General features: G+C 44.1%; 1 protein-coding gene across 2 annotated transcripts in view; it reads left to right on the forward strand.

Annotated features, from left to right (window-relative positions):
- Positions 1 to 5,354: 5,354 nt before the first annotated feature.
- Positions 5,355 to 15,881, forward strand: part of galnt2 (UDP-N-acetyl-alpha-D-galactosamine:polypeptide N-acetylgalactosaminyltransferase 2) — an 82,258-nt gene continuing 71,731 nt past the window's right edge. For both annotated transcript variants that reach the window (XM_030047240.1, XM_030047248.1), the window contains exon 1: positions 5,355 to 5,732. In XM_030047240.1, the coding sequence (XP_029903100.1) occupies positions 5,637 to 5,732 (96 nt within the window). In that variant the 5' untranslated portion in view covers positions 5,355 to 5,636. The remainder of the gene's footprint in view (positions 5,733 to 15,881) is intronic.

The raw sequence follows: 15,881 nt of genomic DNA on the forward strand, positions 1-15,881 counted from the left end.
ATCACGGCTCTCATTTAAACATGTTCTTTTTTTTAAACTCAACAGTTTTGTGCATTTTTTTTTTCTGTTTTAGAGATTATGTTACTCCAGCGAGGCAGTAAATGTCTGTTGCTCTTGTCATCCTGCCAACTTTAATAACTCTTGGGATTTGCATGCTCAGAGCTAGCCAAGGGGCTGCAGCTGAAGAGGAGCACAAGCCCTTACCTGGAGTTAAAGCACAGCTAAATATTCCTCTTTACCACTCCTACTTAGCTATTCCTATCTCCTATTTACCATATTAAGTGAAGAAAACCCTTAATTTGTAATTACAGGTTGAATAGAGAGCCTAATCTGTAATTGTAGAACGATGCCCCCGGTTACGACAGTCACCTCCAACAGCGGCTCGCTCTCTGTTTTGATGAATTGAACTGACAGATTGTTTGTTTTTCTCAGTGGATCAGTGGAGCTGTTGATAGCAGGGCTGGCAGTGAGTGACAGATGAGTATTATGAGGGTGGAAAAATATATTGTTTAGATTGGCATTGTTTGTAAACAATGACAAAAAAACAAAAACAAAGAACAGTCCTGTATTTTGAGTATGGCGGCACAAAAAAAACCCAGCTACCTAAGAGTGTGTCTGCTGTGTTCAGGTCCACATTTTCCATATCATCTGCGAATATACTTAACAGCACAGAGCCAAATAAATGCTGTTTTGGGGATCTGTGGTATCAAAGGCATGAAAAGTAGAAATGCACATTTTATGTTTCTGGATTGCTTGTCTCTGCTCGGTAACTGCTGAGCGGGTCGGGGTCCAATTAGGCCAGCTGTGTTGTTTCCTCATGGAATTTATTTTTTAATACAGTGTCTTATTGTTGAAGCTGTCAAATAAATATACTGGGCTGAAATACTAAAACAAACCAAAAACACACTCTCTGGTTATGCCTGCCTGCCTGGAAGTGCCGCCCTCCCCTGCAGCCTTTACAGAATTTACTTTTTGTCTTCCTGTATTACTCAATTTAATTGTTAAAATTGCCTGCAAAACCATAGCCAAGCGCTAGAGCCCATCTGACTGTTGTCTTTGTTTGCTGGTTGGATTCTAGACAGCCAAAATTATCCTCTTCAGGGGGATGTTTGAGACCCTCGGAGTGCTGGTTCAGGATGTCCAGGGCAAAGGGCGATAGATACAAAACACCCCTTTTTTTCAGCCTCGTGCCACAACACCGCTCAGATTGCAGAACATCTGTTTCTCTGTCTTTGCCTCTTCCCTCCCCTGGTTTCAGACTGACTCGTCCACGCTGCAGCAGCACTGTGGGTAACATAAATACATAAAGTCTCTCTTCAAACTCACAGGAGCAGCAATGAATAACCACTGTGTGTGCGTGTGCTGTGTGTGTGTGGCACGTATGTGTGTAATCCTATTGGGACGTGCTCCGGGGGGCAGCATAAAGTATGTATTGACAGTATTTTTCACTTAGACTGCAGGGCATTTTGCTCTCCATTCAGAAGTACAACTTCATCAGTATTAAGGTGGAAAATGTCAAAGAAATGTCAAGGCAGATTGGAGCATGTCTGGTATTAACAACACCTTTAGTCCAAGGTGCTTTGGTGCAGATTTATTCTGGGGTTTGGCTGAGAGTGCCTGATCATAGGAAAAAAAAAAAAAAAAACATTTTAAAAAGGTTTATACTTTGTGAGGTGCTCTTGATTTCTGGTTTATCACAAATTCTTCTAAGGCTTGCAAACATGGACATGCTATGAAGTCAGCTCTCTTTAACAATGCCTCCTGGGTATCATAAATGTACAGGACTATTAAATGTTTTGAAGTTTTTACACAACAGTCAAGACAACCATGTGATCTCGGACATGAATCCTGGAAAAGAAACTTCTCTTTCCATCCTGATCACCATCTGGATACCGCTCATTATTTTTACTCTTGAGAAATATATTAAATATAATGGACTAATGATTAAATCAACAACAACATAAAAATAGCCCGTCTTTCAAGAAGTCAAACATTAAAGCAGCCAACATTCAGAGATGCAGTGTTTGCTGGGGGTGAATTGGAGGCTTGGTGGGAACGGGATCTGTCTTTTGTTAAACTGATTCAGGAATTAGTTCCTCATATTTTAGAACAGAGTTTAGGGGAAGGAACACAGCCAGCGATTGTCACTAAGTAGGGCGCCATTCCCACTGTAAAAGAAGGACAGTTTTTCTCCAAATTTTCCATTGTAACTGCAGCCAATACCTTTCCAAGTGTCTACAGTTTCTGATCTGAATCAAATCCTGTTTGGATCTGATTGATCACCACATTTCTGAATTTACTCTACCTGTCTACCATTTCTAAATCTGGAAAAGTGGTCCATCCTGCTCAGCCACAGATTATTGTCCCGTTGCCACATGCAGACAGCTCTGCCTACTGACAGCTTGATATGCACAGCAGTTTCCTCCACCATTGAAATCGGAGCCACCTTGCCTGTTTACCTGCCTACAACAATCTCACTGGCACTGATTTCGGCACAGGGTTCGTAGGGTGATGTGTGCTATAAATGGTGTTTCAGAGGCTTTTCCAACTGCACAATAAATATTTCTGAGTTAAACACTGTTATTAAAGCAAAACTTCAATGTTTTGGGAAAAACACACTTTTTGCAACTTACCCAGACTGAGACAAGATGTTTGATATCATTTTCACCTCTGTACATCCCCTGGTTTGGTTCCTATGGGTAGCATTTCTTGTTAGCTTAGCATAAAGACTGGAGGTCAATGGGAGTCGTTAGCCTGGCTCCGTCAAAGTGAGAAAATAAACCTTACAGGAACTCTGAAGCTGCCTTATTTACACAGTGGACCATGACCGCTGGACACAGTTGCACATTTATCCCTCCGTCTTTCCACCGAAGGTACAGGAAGATCCAGCACAAATTAACTTTTCCCAAAATTACTCTGTTTTTTTTTTTTTTTTTTTTTTTTTTTTTTTTCAGGACAGAGGTGAAAATGGTATCAAACATCTTGTCTCAGTCTGAGTTAGTCAGATAAAAGGTATTGTACCCGCAATGTTGGAGTATTCCTGTAAGTAGTATCCCAAATTGTGTAAATTAAGACTTTCATCCTAGCACTTTTCACATGTAGGCACCCAGCAGAAAGAAACCCATTACCTGCACTGGATCCCATCCCACACTGTAAGAGCCATTTGTGCTGGGGTGCCTGAGAGGGTAAGAGGTTTCAGGGGTAATTTAATAAGTGAACTTTGCTTCGGGTTCAGTAGCCCCACCCTGCTCCACCTGCCCGTTAGTACAGCTCATAAGCCCCCTGACTAACGAGGCCAGTGGAGCCCTTAAACTGTCGAAGGTAATTACAGATCAGGATCAAGACCGACCTCCTTGCCAAGCCCTGACACACACACACGCACACACAAACACACAGCTCTCAGGAGGTGCCAATCCCCAGTCTGTTCCCTCCCTCTACTTCTTTACCTTCCCATGATGATTCATTAAACTTTGCTGTCTCATATTAAATTGCTCTGCATTGTTTTCAGCTCTGTAGTTGTGCTACATTAGACAGAGTAAACCACTTCTCATTTTTGCACCAAATACTGTGTTCCTCATAGGTACTGGTGTGACCCTACAGAGCATGAGGCTTCTCTCACACACTCTCATGCCACACACACACACCTATCTTTCAAGTTGTTAAATCACAAATCCATGCCCAAGTCTAGTTTCAGCCTATTTTATAATAATGATACTTGCATCATACTAAAAGATGAGGCTTGAAACCATCTCTCCTGTTTACACCTGGGTCAAGACACTCCACATCCCCATCATTATTTTAACTAAGAAGAAACATCCATCCATCCATTTTCCTATTATCCCTATTCATAATCAGGGCTGTGGAGGGCTGGAGCCTATCCCAGCATGCACTGGGCAGATGGCAGGGGAACACCCGTGACAAACAGGGGAAGCATATGTCTCTTATTAACCAAATTCATGAGGTATTTACTTTAGGGCACCAGGGCTATCTGGTAAAATGAGGGGAAAGCACCACAATTTGCGAGTGACAGGAAGTGAGGTGCTGCTCCAAATGCAGCAGCCGCCCACTAACCTTTAATAAGGAGGAAGCAAAAACTTGACAGCATTCAGGCCAATCAATAGTTTGTAAGGTAAGGAAATGCATTAACACTTCATTCTCAGGCAGAGATATGATTATCGCCAACTTGGCAAGCTAACACAATCATACAGGAAATAAGGAAGGAGGGAAAGGATGATAGATGGATGAGAAAGGAGTGAAGGCAGTATGTAAGGAAGGATCACTGAAGGAGAAAGGAAGGAAAGGAAGGCACAAAGCAAAGGAAAGGAAGGCACAAAGGAAAGAAAAGGAAAGGAATTGGATCGAAGGCAGGGCGGAAAGGAAAGGAAAGGAAAGGAAAGGAAAGGAAAGGAAAGGAATTGGATGGAAGGCAGGGAGGAAAGGAAAGGAAAGGAAAGGAAAGGAAAGGAATTGGATGGAAGGCAGGGAGGAAAGGAAAGCAAAGGAAAGGAAAGGAAATGAAGGCACACAGGAAAGAAAAGGAAGGCACATAGGAAAAGAAAGGAATGCAGGAAGGAAAGGAAAGGAAAAGAAAAGAAAGGAAAGGGATTGGATGGAAGGCAGGACAGAAAGGAAAGGAAAGGAAAGGAAAGGAAAGGAAAGGAAAGGAAAGGAAAGGAAAGGAAAGGAAAGGAAGACACACAGGAAAGAAAAGGAAGGCACATAGGAAAGGAAAGGAATGCAGGAAGGAAAGGAAAGGAAAGGGGTTCATATCTTTATAGATATTTCATGGTATTTTGATATTTTTCTAACCATTTGCTATCGGCAAACCTATAATTATTAATAGACTGTGAATCTGATTAACATGTTCACACAGGACCATGACTCCAACAGCAGCCTGGACTCAGAAAATGACTGCCTACTGACTCAAACCATGCGAGAAGTGGCGGTGTGAATGAGTAAGAGGAGGGACGGGAAAGAAAAGAAAAGAAAAAAAAACTTTCCAGTAATTTCATCTTGTATAAAGACATTTTCTAGCTGGACTTAAACCATAGAAGAAGACATCTCATAATTTATTCATTCATTCATGTAATTTTACCATTATTTAACCCCCTGTAATAATAACACCCTGTCTTTGGCTCCCCTAGCGTCTCTGAGAAGCGGAGCCACACACACACCAGAGAGCGCTAGTGCGACCATGTAAGCGTGATCCCAAGTCCTACATGTCTCACTCCGCGGAGCAAAATAGTAATAAAACATCACAAAAATCGCTTGCTCTTGCAGCCCATACATACTGTGCCCATCCCCCTTCACTTGGCCTAGCACGGCGCGGCGCGGCACGGCACGGGACGGCACGACTCGCTGCCAGCTCCGGGCCCTCCTCCGTGGCTGGCTGAGCCGGTGTTTGATTGGATTAGAGGCGGCTAGCCTTTCCCCTCTAACCCCGGTGATGTTGGCTGGCTGCTTCCTGCTCCCTCCGCTCCTCCTGACCGACTGACGAAGCCTCCCGAAGCCGCACGGCGAAGCGTCCTGCGCGGATACAGCCGACCGGGACGAGCCGCGGAAACCCGACCGACCAAAAACCCGCACACGTTCGAGGGGAGGCAGGGCAGACGAGCCGGCGACAAAACGAGACAGCGATGCGGAGGAAATCGAGGATATTGTTATGTTTTGCGGTGCTGTGGGTGCTGGGAATAGCTTACTACTTCTACTCGGGGACAACGTTGAGTCGAAAGGTAGGATTTCTCTCTTTTTTTTCCCTCGACTGTCTTTTTTTTTCTGGCCGCTGCTACAAACGCACACGGCTCGTATGTGAGCTTTACTCTCCGGAACAAAGCGAAAATGGTGCGTTACAAATTGTCGCTGATATTTGGTGGAGGTGGTGGTGGTTTTTTTTTTTTTTTTTTTTTTTTGGAGGGGGGTGCCACTACAGCGATGCTACGAGGCATGAGATAAAAGGCCTACTATTATCAGGGGGGTAGGCATTGATTTTTTTTGTGGAGATGAGTGAGGACAAGGGCAGCGGGGTAGCAGGGCTGGCCGGGTTTGCGTGCACAGACCTCCCGCTGCGACTGCCGGCTGCCTCGCCGTGGCGAGCGGGGCTGAGGAGGCACACCGGCCGGCCGCACCGGGCAGCCTGTTCAGCACTTTAGCACGCTAGCGCCGCTTCACTCACACAGGCAAAATTAAAGATTTTAAACAAGTGAAATCAACTAGGCTGGTGGTCATTAGCCTGCTGGCCTGGGCTCACAGGGCCAGCGGGGAGGAGGAGAGGGGGGTTCAGCCTATAGACGGAGCACGTCACCACAGGCTTGAAACTGCTGCACAGAGGAAGAGGAGGCAAAGAGGAAGTGTTAAATCCTCAAACAGCAGAGATGCCCACAGTTTGTTTAACACATGAATTTAGTTTTTTTTTTTTTTTACTCTGGGCTGCCAGCTCCAAACAACTTGTGTTGTTATCCAGCATCTCCCTCATCCTCTGCTGCTTCCCCCCCTGCTGTGTAAAGTAAAAAGCTGCTCTCTCACATGAAAACTGCTTTCAGGTTCAGGTTTCTGTTCAGGTTTCTTTAGAGCCCAGTATCACTGTTATCAGTCTCAAAGGGGCTTTACATGCCCACAAGTTTACAACAGACAGGAGGACACAACCTGACTTAATCCTCATAGAGTGCAAAAACAAACTAACAGTTGAACAGGGAAAAATGGAAGAAATCACTTTCCATTTTGAGAAGGACCACAGAGAGAGGAGACCTGGCCAGGCAGGTGTGCAATAAGGCTGTGATCGTTCTCCTTTTACCTGTGTGTGTGTTTGTGTGTGCTGTGGTTATTTTACACTAAATACAAGTTAATGAACCTGTAAACTACCACTTTATAACATGAAAAAGGACATTATACACTTTAACAGACACTGGAATGTGTCACTACTGCAATTTGGCTGTTACTTTAAGTAGGAGGATTTCAAGTATCATTGCTATTCACTTAAATGCGGAGGGCTGTGGATTCCATTCATAATAATTCACCAAGCCTATACATGCAATAGCATGAATAGAAGTTAAATATCATACAGGTGATCACATGCAGAGGAAGACACGTGTTGCCGTTCAACACCTGCGTGTGTGTGTGTGTGTGTGTGTATGAGAGAGACAGTATATGTGTGTATGTGTGTGAGAGTGTGCAAAAGCTCCTTTTTACGGTTTATGGCACAAGCACATTTCCCTGTATGTGTGTGTGTGCGTGTGTGTGTGCGTGCGTCCACTTGTGTTAATGTAGCTTGCTTGGCGTGGGTGGATATCCACACTAGACTGCCTTTATTACCCCTCTAGATCCGGTTGTGTGTGTGCACGCACGTGTATGTGTGTGTATTTGTGTGCTATGTCTGTTTCGAGTGTGTATGTGTGTATTTATGTGTGAGAACACCCTGTGTGTGTTGCACCTGTCTCTTGTCCTGTCCGATCCGTCTCTCTCTGTTTGCTTTGCTCCAGTCAACCAGAGCAGCCCTTTTACTTTTCCATTAGGCTGATAGGGTGTGTGTGTGTGTGTGTGTGTGTGTGTGTGTGTGTGTGGTGGGGAAGAGAAGGGAGTCAAAGGGATGCTTCGTGATATGCACTCAAATACAGCAACTTTCTCTCGAGTTGGTTTGTGGGCAGCGTTATTGTGGAGCCTGTGTGAGTGGCTGCTGGCACCAGACTGGTGTCATCACAGTGGGTGGTTTGATTAGTTTAAACAAGGGAGGTGCTGGGCCGCTAAACTGTTTTTTCCTGAAGCATTTAATTTTAATCTCTCACTGCTGTCACCAAGAAAAACACAGTAATTGCAAGATGGTGAATTACATGTTTTTACTTGAACCAAAGACTTACATAGTCCCTTCTCTAGGTAGAGCCCATTTCATTTTCCCCCAAGGCCGACAAAACCCATCATGAAACGCCAAAAAAAAAGCATTCAGCTATTAGAATCGAAATAAGATTGTTTGCCTAAATCCTTGAAGTTGACGTTTTTGAAGATACAAGTTTTGTATCTGACAGTGGCCTTCTGCTTCATAGAGGGATACAATCTGCTTTCATCCCCCATCTCACCGATGGGGTGTTGCTCGCATCCGGCATTGCATCCCACTGTTCTGCTCCGTGCTACTGTGTCGTTCAGTCGAGCAAAGACCGTAGCCTCTTCTGATGAGGGGCGAGTCCCAAACCGGCTCCGTGCCTGCCGGCGTGATTGAAAGTCGTGCTATAGCTGGTGCTAATTCAAATGCCCCCCTTTTGTATAATCTGAAGGACAGTGCCTCTGCCAGAGGAATTAGTTTAACTGGCTTCTTTAGCTCTGTTACACACACACATACACACACACACACACACACACACACACACACTTGATACTGTGGCTCCTTGGATCAAAGCGCTCGCCAAATAGCATTTCTAGTATTATCGGCTCAAAAGTGTCCTATTTGGGAGATTGTCTCTCTTGTTGGAGGCTCTGTCCCAGGGGAGCTCTAATGCTCTTTATGAATGCATTAATAGTGCCTGTTCAACATTGCAGCGTGCCGTTGCAGTATCCTGTTGCGATGTGAATGTTGCCCTATCTGACAAATCGCTCGCAAGCTTTGTTTGGACGGCAACGAAATAACGAAATGTCGCCGCATGCCTTTAGAAATCCAGAGCAGACTTTGTTTTTTTAATACCAAATGTTTCTCTGTTCTCTTTGATCACAGATTTTTTATTTAGTTCAGCGGCAAAGTGTGTCTTCTCTGTATTAGTGTAATTGGTAGAGTACAGGGATGCTGAGTGTGCCTGAGTCTGCCTTTGGTTCACTTGTATTATTATATTACTTTAGCAAATGGGTTGAGAAAGCATTTTGACCCCTGAAAAAGTACGCCACCTCATTCTGGTAGTCAAACCCAGGGAGACAAGCCTATTTCAGGGTTTATGGAAAATGTCTGCAGTCTGTTATAGAAATTCATTAGCATGCTTGTCTAAAATAGAGGCAAAGGCCTGGGCCTTGTGGAGCCATGAATATCTGCAGCCACTTGGCTTCTTTCAACAAATAATCCATTAAAATATCCTGCAAAGGAAAAAAAACATTTGGTGTCATAGAGTGTACATTTCTGCGGGTGCATGCCTGCAACAAGAGGTTGTGAATAGCAGGCGTTGTTTTGTTTGTGGGAAGTGTGAGCTGAAAAGGTTGAGAGGCACTGCACTTCACCACCAGACATATTTCAGAGAGCCTCTGCTCGGGAAGAGGGTATTCTTTTTTTTTTATTATTTATTTATTATTGTTGAATTGAGTGGAGACAGAGAGAAAAGATAGAAAGGGTAAGCCAGTTGAGACATGATGAGCTCTGTTTGACCTTCACATGCTACCTCTTCTTCCTCCCTTAAGACAGACCTCCAACAGTTGGCTGTGTCTAAGTATAATGGAAGTCTGGTTGTGTGAGTACATTAGCCCGCTGCCTCACCAGGATGCCCTGAGAATGTCTTCCTTGTTTGAACGGATCTCAGGAGATTTTTTTTCCCTGCCAGCTCTCGGGGAGATAACGTCCCATTGTTGAGGCTCTTTTCCTGCAAATCAGTGGCGTGATAGCGGAGGTAAAGGGCAGATAGGGGCGGCGGCGGCGGCGGCGGTGGTGGGTGGCACTGAACCACAGGGAAAAGCAGCAAACACTGATTTCAATTACAAAGCCACTATCAGCCATGTGAACAAAGCTGCAGACAGTAATGGGATGTAATCAAGTTGTAAACTGTGATTTTTTTCTTTTTTTTTCTTTTTTTTTTTGGTGTGTGTTTTTTTTTTAGGCGGGGGAGATCAGTGTGTGTCTGTCCATTCGTCTGACAGTGGCATAAATTCCAGATTGATTCTTTGGCTGCCATCAAATGTGGTGGAAATTTGGTTTAAACTTAACGTTACATTAAAAGCAATATTACATGTTTTTTTTTTCTTTGAAATATCAAAGTCTTCACTTTGGCTCTTCTTTCCGCCACAGAGTTTACAGCCTGTTGTTATTTCCTGGTTGGAGCTTTCTAAATTTCTGTACAGGCCCGACATTTAGCTCTTCTTCTTCTCCCCACTCCATTCCCTCGCTGCTTCGACTTCATCCAAAGCTTCTCTGAAACTGCACATCCTGCACATAAACACATCCAAATTTCAGATCAGTCTTGTGCGTGCCTCTGTCGCTGCAGTCAGCCCCACTCGGGCAGAAAAAAGTTCACTGAAAGCAGCTGTTGTTTATCTTGTAGCCGAAAGTCTGCAGCTTCACCACATTTTTAAATTGGAGGTCAGAGGCCAAATAATCCAAGTAATCCAACAAGAGCCGTGTGAGAGTGAAATGTATCCCTCATTTCCATCCCAAAACACAATCAAAATATTACCAAATTCTCAATATGGCCAAGTGCAATATTTAAATCGCTGAAGCTGCATTTTTTTTTTTTTTGATAAAAGTAAAATGTGTGAGAAAACATTGTTGTAAACAAAGTATTGTGGTGCTAAAGAGACACTGTGTGTTTACAAATGGAGCCATAAATCACTTAGTGCAGCTTTAATTTAAAAAAAAAAAAAAAAGGTATCTCGGAGAAAATGTGTGTATCGTGTTATGGCCTGAGTTTATCTCTCTGTCTCCCAGAAACATAGAAATAAAGAGTTCAGGAAGCGTGCATGTCCCCAGGCAACCCTATTTACATTGACCCTGACACGCTTTGTTCATAGTTAAAGCAGATCAGCCTGAACTGTCACACAAAGGGCACAAAGGGGTGGTTGAACTCCCGGTGTCGTTCTGCTCAGCCAGATGTTCGGATTAGTTCCTTGATGGTGGCGGAGGACCGGGGCTGCAGGAGGAACTGATACTGCCGCCCGTGTAACAGAGCTGAAGGAGTGAGTTTAGTGCCGTCCTTCCACCTAATTGAGCAGCACACATGAATTAGCTCAGCAGGGACTGTGGCCGGCTTGTTGTTGCTGCCTGGCACAGAGGAAGAGAGGGAGGTCTGCTGCTCTACGCTGTCTGCATATCCAGGCCTCAGGTTTTAGCCTGTGTGTGTGTGTGTGTGTGCTTGATTCACACCCCATCAGCGCATCCATTTCTCATGGAAGGCTGTGTGACTTTACGACTGGTTTGCTGTTTTTAAACCAGTAAAATGTGAGAAAATGCCAACCAGTTGCATAATAACCCACTGTCTTTGACTGCAGGTTATGATGTTGCATTTTGGTTGTTTAACGTCGGGTCTCTTATTTAGTTGGGACGGGCCAGAATAATCCAGTAGTCCTGCGATTTTCCTTTTTTCTTTCATGTTGGGAAATGATATTGCCCAGGGGACCCGGATATAAAAAGGTGTTTGTTTTGTGTAACGTATTAAAGTGATAGTTCAGGTTCTTACCCATATAGCCTGCGTTTGTTACTTTATATGAGTGTAATAGGTCCTCCAGCTTGATCCGCCAGCTTCCCTGTCGTGAGAACAAGCCGGGGTTGTTCTTCTGCAAAATGAATTCAAGTGGATCGGCCCCAGCAAACAACACGGTTTTGAGCGGTGACCCAAAGCCGAATGAATGTTTTGAGGAATGCACACCACCACGTTGGTTTGAGATTCATTCATTCAGTCTATTTAATGGGAGGGACTACTTTCTTTCTGTATCACTACGCACTCTCCTTCGTGCCGGATGTTTGTCTAAACACCTGGTTGGTGAATCTGTTGCATAGTGAGTGTTTTTTTTTTCTCAGTAATGTGAAACTGGTGCCACAGTTAAGTACATTAATACTGTATAGGCAAGCCGACATGCTGCTCCCACATGTGATTTAAATAATGCACAAGGCTTTTCAAGTTCTTCAGCTCTCCGCGGCTGCCGCTTCAGTGCCAGCAACAGTATGCTCTCTGCAGGAGACCGTACGATTGGGTGCGTTCGTTTTGCACTTCAGAGTAACAGCGCACATCTGCGTCGGGATTTAGGAAATTAATACCCTCACAGAGATTCATATAACAATATGCCATGGATTATTCAAAATTGCGGAATCCCACCAGCTGCCTCAAAAGTTAAAGTTTCAACATTCATCCACACCATATGTTATCACACAGAGAGCGTAGAGACTGAGGCCGCAGATCTGTGCTCAACAACGTCTTCTTACCTTTTTTTTTTTTCTCAGTTTCAGTCATTAAGCATTTGATGTTTAGACACTCAGAGACCTCTTTTAGTCCTTTTTAGAACCCGACCACTCTGCTCATCATTCGGAGAGCCCACCGACTCGTCGACCTTGAAAAAACAGACCTCGCACTTCCCTGGTATTTAGTAGGCAGCATGCAGAGTGAGGTGTGTGTGCTGGGTCTCTGGCCCCGAACGCAGCCAGCAGCAGCAGCCTGCACTGTCTGCTGGACCAGGACATGACATCATCGTTAGCTTTCCCGCTACCACACACACACACACACACACACTGAGAAAAAAAATCACTAGCGCAAACATTATTGGACGTACACACACGCTGGATACATGTATGTACACTTAATACTTTTACTGTACATCTACACACACACGCACACACACACACACACACAGTCATGTAATACTGAGTACTTCACACACTGTCACTGCCAAACTTCACTTCTTGGCTTTTCTGATGGACTGAGCAACCCAGCCAAGGCAGATGTCCTTGCTTCTCTATGTGTGTGTGTGTGAGCGACAGAGACAGTGACACACACACACACACACACACATACACATAGAGTGAGTAAGCAATCAGTGTTGGACTGGAGCGCTGTCAACTATTATCGTTAGCCGAGCTCCCTGTAGCTCTATAGCGACAGCCGTCTAAGCTCAATAAGTTGTGTTGATGGAGCCACTTGAGGCCCCTGTAGTTCAATATTCTTACATTATACACAACACAATATCATTGCAGACTGTAAACAGAGCAGTTACTCCCAACTAAACTCGGCTCCGCAGAGTAACAACTCAATTAAAGGCTTCAAGAAAATGCGTCTTTTTCAGATAAACAGTTTGTCTGAAGCATTGATCGTGTGTGGGTTGGTATGTCTCTGTGTTTTTTCCCTTTTTACTGTCAATGATTGTCTGCACACATTTTTTTTTTTAAAGCTTATTTTGAATGTTGTCTTTAAACCGTCTTTGAGCGTCTTGAAAAGGCCCAAAACAAATAAAATGTGCTGTCAGCATTACATTTCAGTTTGAAATTTGATGACCTCTTACGAAGACACTCTTAGTGTCTTAGGATGATGGCAGAATGAAACCATCGCCTTAAAGGTAACATCATCATCCTAGGAAGAAAAAAAAAATACCTGCCAACCCCAGATTCACTCTCTTTGTGAAACAAGCTTTGTCCTCTTGGCGCTTCGCCTCGCTAGATTTCCTTTTTTCCCCGCAATTTTCGTTGTTTCTTATTGGTCGTTGTGCTACTGATCTGGCACCGTGCTGCACTGTGATTGGCTGGGAGCTACACACCCGCTGCCCAAAGGCCGACACCCAGAAGTGTCCCGAGCTCAGCAAAACAAGAAAATCCAGGCAGACGGCAAAGTCTCTGCAGACACACACCAACACACGCTTCTAGTGGCTCATAAGTGATAATTTTTGGGATTATTTTTGTATGAGTCTGTATATTGTTTTTTTTTTTTTTTTTTTTTAGGAAAATCTGACTGGCTTCATACCTGGGAAAGTCAAAGAACAGCCATAGTCTTGTGCTGTAACAGCCCCACTGCTGCCTGTCGGGGGAAAGGTGCCTTGCTCGGGGGCAGGTTGTTTGTAGTTGTTTAGTTGTTTAGACAGAAAGTGTTACTCCTTCACCTGACCCACCTCGATTTTTCCAGCTGGCTGGGCGGATCAGTGAAGGAGAAAGGGGGCGTGACTGTAAGAAAAGAGAGCGGCAACAACCAAACACGGGGAATGTAGGAATGTGGCCGTGCTGGCAGGTTTTTTTTTTTTTACCTCCGTCAGTCAGGAGGTGTTAGGCCTGGTCTGCAGCACCATTACTGACTGCTCTGTGGACAGCCTTTAACACACAGATGGATTTATGGATACAGAGCGGTACAGCCAGCCGGAGAGACTGGCTCAGAAATGGGAGACTTGGAAGCGAAAAGCAAATAGTTTAGCTTGTATCACCATGAACGTGGGTTTAAGGATTTTTTCCCCTCTGTTTTCCGTCTGTCCTCAGAGATGGGTACGCTGTGTAATGCTCTGAGTCAGGAGAGCTCCCTCTTCCTCTCTTTATCTTCCCTTTGGAGTGTCTTTCAATCAGGCTTTCATTCACTGTTTTGTACTCTTTCTGTGGTTAATTCTCATCTTGACTCTCTGTTCTTCTCTCTTTCCTCGGGTAAGTGTCTCTGCTGTATCCCTCCCTCCATCCATCCCTCAGTCCTCAGGCGTCGGTGCATTCCCTCCACTTCAACACAGCGGTGTGTTGTATTTGAGAACAGCAGGAGAGATGCTCTGAACTAGATTAGATTGTGCATTGATGGGCAAAGTTGAAAGGGATGTGGAAATCCATTGTTTATGCCAGGATTTTTCTAAGTTTTTCATGTAATGGACCCCCAGTTTGACTTTCCTTAAGCTGCAATCCTCCATCTGAAGTGATTTTAGCCCCAGGGACCCCGATAAGAAGAGATATTTTGGTTTGTGTTAAGTATTAAATTGTTTAGATGCCTTCCTCGAACACTGACAAATAGATTCAAAGTGGTGCGATTCAAGCATAATGTTAAAATGATTAGTCACGCATTGTGTCGTATCATAATTAAATTTCAGTGAAAATACATCATTCCTCAGTTTGCTGAGGACCCTTGGAAAGCCCCTTATGTCCCCCTTGGGAGGCCCCTTATGTCCCCCTGGGTGGCAGGGGAACTTCAGGGGGAAATAAAAGGTCAAGAGTAGATGCTAATTAGAAGCGGTAAACATCATGTGAAAGCTGGGAACCTGAAGATTGATTTGAGACGCAGCTCAGCACCTTGTGTCAGGTTATTACAGTCATAAATCTAATAAACACTGTGTTTTGGTTAGGCACCTATTTATGTATTTATTCTTTATTTATTTAGAGTGTATAAGAGGTGGAACAATATGATGGGAGCATTTGGTAGCCATTCCCATGTTCAGTTGGGTCTCATAAGTTGTTGCAGCAATTTTTGGGGTTGATCCCATTTGTTCCAGATTTAGTGCAGGTTTTAACCATTTCTGATGATTTGAGAATTAAGAGAAATGGTCAGAAACCCCTCCAGAATACCACACTGAGGCATCAGGACTTTGAGGAACACCATAAAAAAAATTCATGTTGTGATTTGGTGTCAAAAAGTTTTGGCATGTGGTGATTTCTGTAAGAACTGCATTTTCAGTGATTGGATGGGGAGCAGTCTGTTCTTCAGTTTCATTCTGAAATTGCTCAGAAACTCTCCCTTATTGTCAATTTACCTGCAAAACCGTATCCTCTGAACGCCCTGGGTCTCTGGTCTGTGCTTCTGAACTTTCATGAGGCTGTGATTATCCTAGAGGCACAGTGACATCAAGCTTCAAAAAATAGTCTCACTACAATGAAATGGCTATTATGAGGCCAACATCACCACACATTTAAATAAAATTGGGCTCACTGGATCCACAAGAGTCTCAGCTTCCCAGTCAAACCCAGTGGATACAACTTAAAGACTGTTTAGGATTGTTTAGCTTTAAAACTGAGCCCATTGCCGCCTCTCAAAGACAGCTTGTCGGCTGGGCCTGCTTGTGGGCCGTCAGAAATCAAGAGGGAAAAAAAAAAAACTGTTGTAACTTTGTGAAAACACTGATATGTTTGTGTCCTCAAAATTTGACCTAACCTTGTTGCAGTCAGTGTAGGCTGGTCAGCAGTAATCTGTGTTTCCGTTATCAGGCAAAGCTATTCAAATAAGGCCTGATAGGGAACACAGGTGGCCATGTTTTGCCTATGCCCTGCCTCT

The sequence above is a fragment of the Myripristis murdjan genome, chromosome 3 (assembly GCF_902150065.1).
Source record: "Myripristis murdjan chromosome 3, fMyrMur1.1, whole genome shotgun sequence".
Lineage (NCBI taxonomy): Eukaryota > Metazoa > Chordata > Actinopteri > Holocentriformes > Holocentridae > Myripristis > Myripristis murdjan.